We start from the raw sequence: 15611 nt of genomic DNA, 5'->3' as shown, positions 1-15611 counted from the left end.
TCAGATACCTGTCCTGATCCCAGGGGTTACATGTATGATCACTTTTATATACATTAACATCAGATACCTGTCCTGATCCCAGGGGTTACATGTATGATCACTTTTATATACATTAACATCAGATACCTGTCCTGATCCCAGGTGTTTCATGTATGATTACTTTTATATACAGTAACATCAGATACCTGTCCTGATCCCAGGTGTTTCATGTATGATTACTTTTATATACAGTAACATCAGATACCTGTCCTGATGCCAGGGGTTACATGTATGATCACTTTTATATTATATACATTAACATCAGATACCTGTCCTGATCTCAGGGGTTACATGTATGATCACTTTTATATACATTAACATCAGATACCTGTCCTGATCCCAGGTGTTTTGTGTATGATGACTTTAAATAAAAATAGAAAATAAATATGAGTTATGTTAATTAACTAAGATCGAGAAAGAAAAATTAACCACGATTTATTACAGAAAATGTGGTATTTATTTGTTTAAACATGACTGAATACCATATTTTAAACTACAAAAACACGGTTAACCTTACCACAACCATTATTATTTGGTTTAAAATGGAAGTACAAAAGCCCAGAGACAGTAAAACGGATTAAAACGAGGTCAGCTGTTCTTGCTAATGAAATCTTTAAAATATAACATTATAACAACAAAAAAATAACCTGTATGAATGTTTTTTTCCTTCGTTATCCACCGCGGTAGGTTCTTTATCCATAATCATCCTGTTTGAAATGACCGCGCTAAAAAAGAACCTGTACTGCGCATGATCGGTGACCTCTCAGTATTGTTTTTTTTTAAAGGGGGCGTTTCCCACACACCGACCTAGCCACGCCCATTTTGCGTCGTGGTAATGAAACCCCTGGAATTTAGTGCATGCCGTATATAATGTAGTTTTACACTGCCACCTAGTGCTCTTGGCTGCATCATACTACATTAGTAACACTTGAATAAACATATTTCAGAAACTGTGTAGCACAAACAGCTTTTTATTAGATCATCATGTTTTCTGGACACACATTTGTTTTACAATTGCCCAGTAATGACAAAATAATAATAAACAATGGAAATATTCATATTCACTCCATTATGTTACAACATGCACTAAGAAAAGCACTCAAATTCACTCAATTAAAGGGATTATCCCCTTAAGTAATATATACATATATAGCAGGACACTAAAAAGTTCTGTAAAACTGAAGTATAACTTTAAAATGAATAGAAAAATAAGAAAGGAATCACAATTATTTCACATTCTTAAAAAAGTTTAGCAATTACAGCACTGTTAAAAAAAGCATGCAATTTGATTGTTTCAAATTACATCTTTATCAATTATTTTACAATCAAACCTAATGCTGTTGTATTAGGGCTGAGTGATAAAATTGGTATCGATATTTATTGACCGTACATCATTGTCGATATTGATAAGAAAAAAAAAAATTTAAAAATTCAGTTTGTAGTTTCAGTATGAAGCGCCATAGTTTTATTAAAATGTGGCTACTTGCACGACGCGCTTATGGGAGCGACGTGCACTGACATGCTCATTTTCCAGCTGCACATGATTAAAAAACACCTGAACGAATGATCTGGGTGCACTAAAAAATCCTAATATTCCTAAATGGATTGTTAAAAAAATATTCAATAAATATCTATATTAAATGATATGAAACATGATATCATTATAGTTTGTTTGCATTATCGCCCAGCCCTATATTATATTTTCCATTACAACTCATTTCTATTGAGCGCTATGGTTTAGTAGATTACAGTATGATTCAGTGCGGGTCACCCAGAGTTTTCATTTCCATTTCGACATCATTCTCACTTGACGAAAGCTGTATAGTCCATTCACATATATCTTTCGCACACTGAATTAATTATTCAAATGTAGAAGTATTGTAAAAGCACACAAAAATTGAGAAGAAGCGGTGCGTCTCACGCTTTCCAAACAATTTGACACAACATGTTTGTAACAAGATGACAAACTTTGAGCCTGGGTCAGTGTTAATTTTGTCAATGAAAATGGCTTGTCATAAACAGAAACTTTACAGGTCTGCTGCTCCAGTAACGTGACTGAATGTGCATTTTCTGGTCCACTCATCTAATGAATGAACAGCACAATGCAGTAGATTACAACAAAACTTGAGTTAGTTTTTATCTTTTTGAGTACATTTTAGTCTTGTCTTTTTTGGTCAACAATAATGCGCTTTTTTTTTTTTAAGTGACGTTTATTTATAAAATAATTGAGAGAATCACATCCTTATAATTGCTTTCAGCCGGCCTTGCATTATTCAATTTATGATTCCCCAACCAGACGATTCCTAAGCCACTATCAATACACTAAGTTGACAGCCATCTTCGTTTTGAAGAATCCCCTCGCCCACCCCTACTCCTCCTCCTTTTCTAGATGGGTGGCATGGTGGCCCAGTGATTAGCACTGTTGCCTCACAGCAAGAACGTCACTGGTTCTAGTCCGTACCAAGTCCGACATTTCTGTGCGGAGTTTGCACGTTCTCCCTGTGCTCACGTGGGTTTCCTCCGGGTTCCCCGGTTTCCTCCCACCGTCCAAAAACATGCAACTTAAGTTAATTGACTAATTTAAATTGGCACCATAGACATGCTCCTAGTAAATAGTTATCTCTTAAGAGCAATCACTATCTGTTCATTAGTTACTACAGCAGGGGAGTTCTCAAGATCTACCTGAGCTCAAACTCCCCTCTTGACTTGCAAATCGGAGGGAACCCCGGGCTCGAGGATCTTATGAGCTCAGGGCTCTCTTCCGGGACAGCATGCCAAACACGCTTTATCAGCTAAGTAACTCTTGTAACTCTTGAATAGACGAGTGGATCAGAGCATGCTCATTCATGGTTTTCAATCGTGTTTCTAGTGGAGACGACCTGTCAAGTTTCTGTTTGTGTCAAGCTATAGGCAACTCCCTTATTTTCATTCATGAAATGAACCCTTGCTTGGGTCAACTATAGTTCACTGCTGTGCACAGTCATTGTTTGACTAAAAATGGCGCTTGCTTATGTTTTCATTCCTTGCTGCAAGCACAAGTGATGATTCTCTGTTAACCAATAGCATTCAGTAGTGGTTTAGGTTCACCCTTAAGCTGCCTTTCCACTGCACACGACAAGCGACAGACAGGAAGTTATTCATTTCCAATGTAGAGCAGTCCGGGAGCTGCGTTGAGTTCTGATCATCTCCGTATGCGGAAAATTTGGATCCGAATTGAGCTGCGGATCCGTTGAAATATTTGAACTCCTGCGACTAGATCGCATGCGACCTGCCGACCGGATATGATGAATTCCAGTGTTTTCCAAGCAGGTCCTTGCGCACGAGATGAGAAATAGGAGTTTATTTGGTTATTTTTTTAATTATAAAAAGTCTATATTAAAGAAAAACATTTCTGTTCATAAATGTAAGTAAGAAAGTAATAAAAATATATATTTTTAATGTTGTTTCCACATTCCCTCCAATATTTTAGAGGTCTATGAGTTTCTAGTATTCAGTCATCCATTAAACTATGTAAACGCACAGAGAATAAAGGCTATTGCTTTAGCAGTTCTTTATTTCGGACACCGTGAGAATCAGGCTTCGCCCCTGTGGTGCACGACAACACTGAAAATACTGTGCGGCTGCCACAAGGGGGCATATTCTGACAGTCGTGTCCAAATGTCGTGTGCAGTGGAAAGGCGGCTTTAGTACTGTACTATTTTGCTAAAGTGTCTAAAACAGTTGTATGGTATGATACATTATTTTGGTACATCTGACAGTGGAAACGGAAATAAATGCATACCGCACTGTACTGTACCTAACCACACTGCTCAATAAAAACTAGGCATGATTGCCTTGTTAAATAGTACAAATCCTTTCCTATTTTTCATGTACCATGTTGTGTGTGAAGATGCTTCTTTAGATGAGCCGACTGAGTGAAACGTTTCCCACATTCCTTGCACTCAAACGGCCTTTCGCCTGTGTGGATGAGCTTATGTCTTTTAAAATTACCTAGATCCACAAATCCCTTCTCACAGTGCGGGCAAGTGTAACGTTTCTCTCCTCTGTGCCCTTGCATATGCATATTCAAAGCTACTCTATGTTTAAACCTCTTCCCACAAAGAGTGCAAGAGAAGGGCTTCTCTCCAGTGTGCATACGCATATGTGTGGAACGGTCCGCCTTGGCCAAAAACCTCTTTCCACACACTTTACAAGGAAACGGCCTTTCCCCAGAGTGAATAAGCTGGTGTTTGGTAAGGGTAAAGTGGTACACAAAACTCTTCCCGCACTCTTCACACTGATAACGCTTCTCTTCGGCATGGACCTTCATGTGCCGGTTGAGACCTCGGACACTAGGGAAGGCCTTTCCACATTGGGAACAGGTATAAGGTCTCTCTCCTGTATGAAGCCTCATGTGATTCTCCAAGGCAGATGCATTGCTAAGGATGCGTCCACAATCGGGACACTCTGTATTTCTCTGCAGGGTTTTGCCCAAAAGTTTGGGTAAGGTTTGACATCCATTGTTTGAGCCAGAAAGTTGTGATTCCCTAGTCAAGTCATTCTGCAACTGATCCTTCATCATACCTTCCTTAACCGAGGGATCTAGTTGTCTGGAGTTGAAACAAAGCTTTCTCTGTTTTCTGAGTCTAGACTGGAGTGTGGGAGTGTCGTCGTCTGAAAGGTCTTCATTGTTTCTATCTGTTGTTTCTGCTCTGCAGTGTGGGGAAAATGGTAGGTTCTCAACCAAAGGCACTGAGGTCTGTAAGGACCGAGCAGGTACTCTGCCTAAAACAACATTAGCTGAAGCAGCAGCAGCTTGTTGTTCTTTCGGTGTTAGCAAAGGCGCAAGTTGCCCAGATGATGATTGAAAATGATGTGGAGGCGCCTGATCAGGAGCATCTTGTGGCGTTATCATGATTGGTGGCTGCAAATGCAAACAATCAAGAGATTCAAGCAAATCTGGCGAATTATCAGGCAGAGGACAAAATTGGCTTGAGGAGGAGGAGAACTGATCAGATTGTGGAGGATATTGAGATTGGGTAAGTGAAGGTTGAGGTGGGTTTAAGGAAGGAGATGCTGGAATTGTGTTTACTGGAAGGTGAGAAGATGAAAATGAAACCAGCATTGGTAGATACGAAGTTGGCTTTGCCGGAGTTGGAACAACTGGCTGCACTGCAGGGAAACTAAATGAAGGATTTGAATGTGCCCCAGAATGTGCTGGGATTACCTGAGGAGATGCAAATGCATGCGGTAGAGGGGGAACAAGATTGGTTCCTCTCCGATCATGGACCTTTGTGGGTTTACTTGATGTTGCAGGAACCAAGCCTGATGGCATGGCATTGTGTACTACTGGAGTCATCTCTTGGGCTTGAGTTTTAATGGCTTGTGGTTGAATGAATGGTGGTTGTGTAAGTTTAGCTGAACATTGTGCAAATGTTTGAGTGGCCTGGTTTATGGATGTAATGCTTGATGCAGATTTCTCTGTGTGTGTAAACAATGCCCTTTGTTTGTTGGAAGTAGGCTCTGCTACTAAGACCTGACTAGAAGGAACTGCAGAAAGGAAGGTATTTTGAAGTGGATGACACATATCTGATTCCTCTTTCTGCGGGACTACTGTTTGGTTTGATGCGTGAGGATTTGGGCTTGGTCGACGGTGAACTAATGAAGTTGATTGCTTAGCTTGAGGTATTGATGGAGCACCTGACAACTGAATCATTGGTACAGATAATTTTGCACAGGCAGTACGAGCAGGGATTGAATTGTTTGGTACTGAAGTAGTGGATGTCTGTGCTGGTACGCTGGCATCTTGCTTTTTGTTTTGGGAAGACAAGCCTTCACGGTTTTCCTTTGTACTTAGAGATGTACCTTGGATGGGTTGTGCAGACTGGTTGGGTTTATGACCACAGGAAGTCACGCTGAGATTAGAGGACAACGGAGTTACTGGTGGCGGTGACTTTCCTCTGGGGTTGCTTTGGTGTCTTGTTATAGTTTGAACTGCTGGTGGGATTACAACTGCAAATACAAAAGATGAAGATGAGTACAGCATAAGGAACATAACATGTTAAAGGTGTGAAGCGCACTTTGGTTATTTGGACTGCCTGAGTACTTAGTTACATTACTCCAGGGATGTCCAACTCAGTCCTGGAGGGCCACTGTCCTACAGAGTTTAACTCCAATTTGCTTTAATACACCTGTCTTGAGGTTTCTACTACGCCTAGTAAAGCTGTGGTCACACTGCACTTTTCGCCCCATAGACGTACATTCATTCACACGCAAATGCTACAGACTGGAAACACAAACTCATCAGACAAGTTTCACAGTTCGCTGCATTGCAAAGTTCAAGCGAATGTGACTGCATGAGACTAATCAAAGATCAAAACATGACCTCTCTGGACAGAAATCTGAACCAATCGCTTGCTTTTTTTAATGCCTAACCATCTTGTTTATTCCCGCCTCTTTTTGCAGTGCCGTATGACAGAATTTTGCATGCTTAAACTCTTGTTTGACCACGGCATGAGACCTTGGCTTTTTCTTACTTCCAAGAACACTGAGAATGGACTCGTTCTTGTGGAGACCATTCTTTCCAAGTTACATCGGAGGAACTAACTCAGGAGACTGCAAGAACAGAGAACGCATCTTGTGAGAAATGAGATGCTGCGTTCTTTCCGGTGGTCACATGACCTTTACACATTTTTAACGGAAAAGTATCAAACATTACATCATTCATTCCCCCCTCCCTTTTCACAAATATACATTGCACAATACAAATAAAGCTAATTTGTATACGAATTTCAGCAAATAAACAGTCTTAATGTATTTATGCCTTCATAAAGATTTTCATGGTAATGTTTACTTTCACAGTCTCATTTAGGGAAACTCCTAATATAAATAAGTTATATCTTTGAACTTTAATGATAAGTCTATATAAAATGCTGCGATTCCAACCTCCTTTATTCGACCGCAATGACTAATGGTACTTTGCTCTCAAGTCCGCATCTATGCATCCTTGATATCAAGAATACATCCGGGAACTTTTACGCGTCCGTCCGTTCTCCGTAAATTTTGGAACTGAACTTTGGCAGTTGATGATGACGTTACACATGAACACGAGGACGCAAGGTCGCAGAAGAATGCATTTTGAGAAACAGCCCTTGATTAGCTGGTTCAGGTGTGTTTAATTAAAGTAGGAGCTAAAATATGTAGGACAGTGGCTTCCGGGGCAGGAATGGACATGAGTTTAATAATTGAGTCCTTGGGATGGGTTCAATGTTTTTTATGTTGAACTATGTGGGTCTAGGGACCAAGTGTATGCCAACTGTTTTTAGCTATTGAGAAGGTTTGGTTCTTACGTGGAAAAATCACATAACGATCAACTATCTGAGGTCCATCTCAGAAGGCAAAACCTCCATGTGGGTTTAGTTACAACCCTGCTCCAACAAACAATATCTGTGTCTTTCAAATAGTCCTAAGGAGCTTGATTAGCTAAACTCTTCAGGGCTGTGGCCTTTGGGTTTGGGGGTATATTTAGGTGACAATGCTTTACTAAAAACTGAAAAGCTTTTTCCTTTGCATTTTTGAAAACTTTTGTGAAGAAAACAAAAAATATCACAAAACTGCCTAAAAATGCTGTATTTTTTATGCCAGATCAGTAGTTGTAATAGCAGTATAAATAAAAAATCCATTTTGAAATCCAACTTCCCAAAACATTGTTCTCATGAAAATAAAATGCTAATAAAATGTATGTCATGTAAACAATGTCCTGTATTACAGTATGTTTTATTGCATTCTATCAGTTGCTGCTAAATAAGAAAATGTATATTAAATGTATATTATGTTACTGCCTTAATAATCATTTTATTTTAAAAATATGACAGTATTGTACATAACATCATAGAATAATTTATTTGTGTATTGGAAGATTTGCAAATGATTCTTTTACCCCTTTCCATGGTGTCCTTATTTGGCTCTTTGCGCACCAGTATCGGTTCAGCACCCTCTTGCTTCAGTAGAAAGTATCCTGGTGCATATTCATCACATTCAGACTCCTGAGGCTGAAGAAACAGAACATACCAACAATCATTAAAAGTAGGAATGTGTTGGCGCCAATAGCCTAGTGGTTAAGTGCGCCGACATATAGCACCATGATGTTCACGACGACCCAAGTTCGATTCCTGGCTCGTGGTCCTTTGCCGACCCTTCAACCTCTCTCTGCTCCCAACTGTTTCCAGTCAATTCTCTGCACTATTCTATCCTTTAAAGGTTAAAACCCCTAAAAAATAAATAAAGTGTGACCAAAGCATTAATTATAAAAAAAAAAATTAGGAATGCACAGATATGAACTTTGGAGCGGATAACTTTATGTTTCGAAGCCAAAAAGCAATATGTGTGATGAAAATTCATTTCTGAGCCTGCTTACAAAATCAAAACATACAGAAATGCAGTGAACACCACATAACATGTTAAACCCTTTACTGCAGAAAACCTTAAAACTGCAAAGAAATGTCTAGATCTTTATTTTCCCCAAATCATTTACAAATTGGCAATTTTAACTCGCAGTGTTAAGCAATCAACACTTCAAATGTTTTTCATAAACAAAAAAACATAAAAATTTAATTTGTGTTTTATTTATCAGTGATTTATTTGTGTTTGTAAATCAGAAGATTGTGCATCACTAAATAAAATAACAAATTTGAACGTAACATTTAAATGTCCACTGTCTCCTGATATGACATAAAATAAAAATTATCCTGCTGGAAGTAGCCATCAGAAGATGTGTACACTGTGGTTATAAATGGATGGACATAGTCAGCAACAATACTCAGGTAGGCTGTGGCGTTGACACAATCCTCGATTGGTACAAAGTGTGCCAAGAAAATATCCCCACACCATTACATCACCACCACCAGCCTGAACTGTTTATACAAGGCAGGATGAATCCATGCTTTCATGTTGTTGATGGCAAATTATGACCCGACCATCCGAATGTCGCAGCAGAAATCGAGACTCCAATCTTCTATTGTTTAATTTTGAGTTACTATTGCCTTTCTATCAGCTCAAACCAGTCTGGCCATTCTCCTCTGACCTAAGGGATTTGAGCCCACAGAACTGCCACTCACTGGATATTTTCTCTTTTTCAGACCATTCTCTGTAAACCCTAGAGATGGTTGTGCGTGATAATCTCAGTAGATCAGCAGTTTCTGAAATACTCAGACCAGCCTGTCTGGCACCAACAACCATGCCACGTTCAAAGTCACTTAAATCACCTTTCTTCCCTATTCTGATGCTCGGTTTGAACTGCAGCAGATCGTCTTGACCATGTATACATGCCTAAGTGCATTGAGTTGCTGCCTTGTGATTGGCTGATTAGAAATTTGCGTTAATGAGCAGTTGGAAAGGTGTACCTAATAAAGTGGCCGGTGAGTGTATATGTTATATAGAAGTTATTTAAGATATATATAACTTTAAAAAACAACTCTATTTTATCAGCAATAAATACACTAAATTAGTTTATTTATGTTATATGGTCACACTAAAATAAACAGGTAATTGATATTTTTCTGAGCTAATAAAAAAAAAACTATGCCAAGGTGCAAACATTTAGACACCACAAACCCTTAGCGGAAATTCAGAATCTTACTGGCTTACATGATCTCAGTCTGACTCTATCTGACCTCATGAATGTCATGCAAAAGCTGAGAAGAGGAAGAAAGACAAATAGAAGAACCGGAATGAATAAAGAGATCTCATCTGTTGCATGATCTGTCATTCCTTACCTCTTGCTTGATGAGAAGCAAAGCCAGCTGCCTGTTTCCATCCTCACTCGCACACAGATCTGTGAGTTTATCGCTCGTGATGTCTCCAACATGAAGACGTTGTCCAATAAACTGACGAGGACTGCATGCCCGCTCAGCCAAAAGGGAATTTTCTGACAAATGTAAATTAAGAAAATTTATATCGACAATCTGCACAATTTAATGTAACTACAAAATGGTGCATACATTTAGATTTTAAAACACCATGAATGACTCAAAACCTTAGCTGAAATTCTGAATCTTATTGGCTTATATTATAAATTATCATTAATATATTAGATATCATCAAGCAAAAGGGAATTTTAGTATAAATGTAAATTAAGATAATGTATCTTTGGCATAGAACGATAACCGTTTTCAAGGTATACCGCGGTTTGAAAAAAGTAAAGGTTTTAAAACTGTCAAAATTTTCTGCAATACCATTTATTTAGGACAACAGTATCTTCAGCAGAAAAGATATACAAAGATATAAAGATATATATGCCACTTTAAGTCATTAAAAAACTTTTTTTTTAAACAAATAAAGACAACAGACGTCTATAATTCATTTAGCCTGACATGTTTACTTTTTCAAAGTATTTTGGAGAAAAAAAAAGGAGAAAAAAGTTGTTGTTTTTTACCCAGACATTTAAAAAGAATATATTTTAGAGCAGTAATCAATCACAATATTGTGATACAGTGAAACCGTGATATTTTTATCTAAGGTTATCATACCGTCAGAATCTTATCCTGGCCTATGCCTAGTATATCTACAATCTGTACAGTCAACTGTAACTACAAAATGGTGCATACATTTAGACATTAATACACAACGAATAACTGAAACCCTTAGTGGAAATTCCTAATCTTATTGGCTTATTTTATATATTATCATTCATATATTACATATCATCAACCGAAAGGGAATTTTCTGACAAATGTAAATTAAGAAAATGTTTATCTACAATCGTTACAATTTACTGGAACTACACTATCAACTATCTATTCACTAGATTAACTATCTATTCGCTTTAGTCTTTAAGGTGTTTTCAGATTACATTTACTATTAGCAGACACTTTTGTCCAAAGCAACTTACATATGTAAATTGCACAAAAAATGACCCTCATTAATAATTACTATAATAATTTATGGCTGTTAAATACTATAGTGTTTTTTTTTAACTATACTATTGTAACGTGTATTATACTATACATATTATAGCATGCGCTAGTGTAAAGTAACAAATTACATTTATTCAAGGGCTGGGCCAATAAACGATATTATATTGAATCGTTATAAATTTTGTCAATAACAATGATAAGCCCTGGACTTTTTTTACTCTATAAAACGGTGTTGATATTATAGTTTAACCAAATTTTTGGCCACCGAAAATGTATCAGTTGAAAGTATGTTGTTACGCCATTCAATGGACCCTCTAATTTTTGGGGTACTCTTTTAAATCTGGAAGCACTAACATTTTATAGCAAAATATATACCGTTGTCATTCAATATGGAAAATAAATATCGAGATTGCATTTTTGCCATCTAGCCTAGCCCTAATTCATTCATTCATTTTCCTTCGGTTTAGTCTGATTGATCAGAGGTCACCACTGTGGAATGAACTACCAACTATTCCATCATATGTTTTGCGCAGCAGATACCCTTCCAGCCACAACCCAGTATTGGGAAACCCCTGTAAACTCTCACATTTAAGTACACAGTCATACACTACGGACAAGTTTGGTTACCCAATTCACCTATATTGCATATCTTTGGACTGTGGGGGAAACTGGAGCACCCGGAGGAAACCCACACAAACACGGGAAGAACATTTACTGAGTAATTTTAAAAATCTGTACTTTTACTTTCACTTGAGTACATTTTTAGTGCTGTATCTGTACTTTAACTCCAACGTTTCACTATTTAACCTCAAGACATGTACAGTGCGGAAGCATTAAAGGTGTCCAAGGAGACACGAAATCATTACAAGCAATGACTGAGAGACTGTTGATGATGATGAGAAATGAAGATGTCGACTGTAGGAGGACTGGAATCACTGAACGGCCCTAAACAATCACTAAATTCCCAACAGAATGTACACAAATAATATGTAAATGGATCACAATTTCACATCGTAATACTCACTACTCCTTTAAAAGGGCTACTTCTTACTCATACTTTGAGTAATATTTACAACAGATACTTTTACTCTACTTGCACTACATTTTGGGGCAAGTACTGGTACTTTTACCATTAATAGTATTTACAACACTTAATGAATGCTGCTGTATTAACTATAGAAAACTTTTCACTGCAATAAACTGTAGTATACTTTAGTTTTTACTACAGTAATCTATGATGTATTGTAGTATAATATACCGTCTAGTTGCAGAAAACTTACAGTAGTACAGTATTAGGTTGTTCATATAACTATAGGCAGGCATTATACATTGACAATCGGGGTCCTAAATTTCGGCTTCCTTTAGGACAAACTATGCAAACAATAAACCTAATTTGACGTAACCTCTAGACAATATGTAGAAACAAGCACCTATTTTATAAGAAAACGTGGTTTTCTCCAGGTCTTGTAAACTCTTACGGTGTCTATCGGTGCCAGTGGTGGAAAGAGTACTCAAAAGTAATACTCAAGTAAAAGTACCATTACTTGCCCAAAAATGTTGTGCAAGTAGAGTAAAAGTATCTGTTGTAGATATTACTCAAAATATGAGTAAAAAGTAGCCATTTAAAAGTACTCAAGTGTGGTGTACAGGGAGGTGTAAACGTAACATTCTGTAGTGCATTTAGTGTTCTTCCTATTTTGCTTTGTTCCTTCCAAATTTTCTTCCATTGTTTGTTCGTTCTGTCCTTCTTTCATTCATTCATTTGTTTGTTTGTTCTTTCTTTATACATTTGTTCCTTCCTGCGTTCCTCCCTTCATTTGTTCTTATTTTTGCTCCCTCCTTCATTGGGTCCTTTGTTCATTCATTCATTCCTTCCTTAGTTTGTTCAGTCCCTCTTTGAATCCTTGCTTCATTCATTTGGTCTTTTCTTCCTTCGTTCGGTCCTACCTTCCATTCCTTGTTCGGTTTTTCCTTCATTCAGCCCTTTATTCCGTTTTTCACTCATTCTATTTAGTGATTGTTTAAGGCCGTTTGGTGATTTCAGTCACCATACAGTCAACATCCTTCATTTTCTCATCAGTGACATGAGACATATAAAATGTCTCTGGGTCAATGCGTATAAAGATTATGCACATCTTCTTGGACATTTTTAATGCTTCCAAAAGGTTTGTTGCAATTATAAAGCAACCATGTCTTGAGCTAGTTCAGTATGACGCGATTTGATTGGACAGTACCAATAAAGCTCAAGGGAGCTCAAGGGAAAGCAAAAGTACAAATCTTTAAAAGGATTAAGCGAATTACAATTCCTGAGAAAAACTATTCAATTACAGTAATTTGAGTATTTGTAATTTGTTACTTTACATCACTGATCGGTGCTCTAAATCTGCCAGTTTCAGACTGTTTAAAGACTTTTTTCTCACATGGACTGATTGGCGCGATAATGCATTCACAGTGTTATGAACCGTTATAGGGGTGGTCAAGTGGATGTCTATTATTTGAATTAGAAACATTATTGTTAAAATTGCAGATCTCACTTTTAAAGGGCCCTCCACACATCTTATTTAGATGTCCTTTAGGGTGATCAAGTCTTAATTAGGAGGGTCAATCCCCCCCCAAATTCGCACCCTGATTATAGTTGTATTTAGGCATGGATGATAACAGGTTTCGAGGTTTACCACCTTAAAAAAGTCAAGGTTTTAATACCACTAAAATGTTCTGTTTTAAAAAATTATTTTAATGTGCTGAAACTTACCAAGAGAGCAGAGGTCAATGATTTATTTTAATCGTTTAGCTGTTTACTGCTCCAAAATATTATAAATGTTTTTTTTAAATATAATAAATTGTGTTAAAAATGTTTAAGACATTTAAAAAGAACTTATATTAGAACAGTAACGTTAAACACAATACCGTTATATTGTTATACAGGGTTATCATACCGTCTGAATAAGAAATAAACTCCAGGTAACGTTATTTTACTATAGTATAGTTCAAAAAACACTATTTACTTTAAACTAGCCATACTTTAGTATTAATTTCATGTGCCGGTATATTATAACATTCAGAAGACAAGAAGGCTTTTAACTTTACGTGTCCAGCATCTTATCATGTCAGAGCCGTTAAAAGTGGTTATAATTTTCCAGGAAGTGTTTAACGCACGCCCAGGCACACAGAAGCACAATGCTAGAAGTTAAACCTACCACACTGCACCCCAACATCACGGTATTTTGAGACACTGCCAGTCCTCTGAATCCCAGTTTGAGGGAATCTTCTGGTGTCCTGACAGGATGAATGAGTTGTCTTCTTTTTGACATTCTCGACTCTCAGATGCACCAATTCCGCTTTCAGGCTCTGTAGAGTGCTCTGGTAAAGTTTGGTCGTTTCCCGGACGGCGGTCTGTAGTAACGTTTCCATGATGTGTGTGAACTGGGTCTGAAACCCGTCACAATCCTCCATGCTCGCATCCGGCATGGTCCGATTTGGGTTAATTTACTTTTGTGGAGAGGAGTCGTTGTGGTCTATTTGACAGAGTCATCGACGATTACAATGATCCTCCCAGAGGAGGGCGCTGTACTTCCGTTATGAATGCTTCAACCAAGTTGTATTTATAGACTGCTGTAAAGAAGGTTTGCGGTCTGCTTTTAATATGTCGCTGTGAAGAATGAAGAAGTAAACACGACAGTATTATGCACTTAATAGATGTCTCAATAGATAATAAGCATGTTTTATTTAAATTCAAAACACTGTTTTTTGAAAGTTGGTTCTACAATAATATAAATTTGGTAACCTCATAAATACTTAATAGCAAATAAAGTAAAATAAATTTCTTTCAAACTTATTTTATAAATCTTATTTCAGTAATTACTGAATTAGCAGTTTAATTGTGAAATTGCTACATGCTCAACTCAACTCAACTTATTTCTACACTTTCAACAAACCTCAATGGGTACTAAAGTGCTGTACATAAAACAAATGCAAATATACACAAAACCAAATTACATAAACTCATGTCACATGATTAAAAGCTAAAGAAAATAAATGTGTTTTCAGTGATCTTTGAAAAGATTCAAAAGTTTGAGCTGTTCTTAAAGAGAGTGGAAGATGCTGTACATTTTGTTGTCTACACAACATATTATCATTTGTTTTGGAGATGCCCATATGTAGTTACTATTTGGTTGGATTTCTGCTCTTTTATTAGAATCAAATTTCAACTTTGTTTTAAAACATTTTAAAAATGTTTTATTTGGTTTTCTTATATTGAGCAGGTCATTACACAAAGAGTACTTTTTGCTCAATTTATTCCTTCTGTTGGCAAAATTGCGTTTACACAAAAGCAAGTACAGTGACTACAAGCCATTATTTATTATTTTGAAGTCAGAATTTAAGCTTTAAAACGATCTATAATTTGACAAATAAGAAAGCTGTTAAGTGTATTAATGTGCACAAACATTTACATGTTTTTATTTTTATTTTTTTTTGTCTTTTTCAAAAAAGAAACAAAAAAGACAAGATTATGCATGGTGAAAATGCATGATTTTGTTTTTTTGCAAAGGCGTTTAAGTTTGACTAATTAAAGAAAATGGGACTTATGCTTTTAAAAATGGCACAAAAACTACATCAATGGGTAATTTCCTAATTTATGTCATAACAGTCAAAAATATGTAGAAAACATAGCTTTGAATC

At 37.0% G+C, this 15611-nt stretch overlaps 1 protein-coding gene across 7 annotated transcripts; it reads right to left on the bottom strand.

Moving 5' to 3' along the window:
- Positions 1–990: 990 nt before the first annotated feature.
- LOC799968 (uncharacterized) lies at positions 991–14476 on the bottom strand. 7 transcript variants are annotated; one of them, XR_015476839.1, is made up of 6 exons: positions 14129–14476; positions 9792–9943; positions 7958–8069; positions 3888–6030; positions 3018–3137; positions 991–1390 (listed from the first exon to the last, which is right to left on the bottom strand). XR_015476839.1 is itself a non-coding variant. In XM_087237491.1 (5 exons), the coding sequence occupies exons 1-4, from the start codon at positions 14397–14399 to the stop codon at positions 3905–3907; spliced, it is 2661 nt and encodes an 886-aa protein (XP_087093617.1). In that variant the 5' UTR covers positions 14400–14476; the 3' UTR covers positions 991–3137; positions 3888–3904. The 7 variants fall into 7 exon arrangements, 3 of the variants coding, with proteins under 3 accessions (XP_087093617.1, XP_087093618.1, XP_087093616.1); XR_015476838.1 differs by having other exon boundaries at positions 3018–3133; XR_015476836.1 differs by having other exon boundaries at positions 3018–6030.
- Positions 14477–15611: the final 1135 nt, after the last annotated feature.

The sequence above is a fragment of the Danio rerio genome, chromosome 1 (assembly GCF_052040795.2).
Source record: "Danio rerio strain M-AB ecotype USA chromosome 1, GRCz13ab, whole genome shotgun sequence".
NCBI classification, from domain to species: Eukaryota; Metazoa; Chordata; class Actinopteri; order Cypriniformes; family Danionidae; genus Danio; species Danio rerio.
Note: the sequence above shows the minus strand (reverse complement) of the source record. Positions and strands in the feature narration are given on the sequence as shown.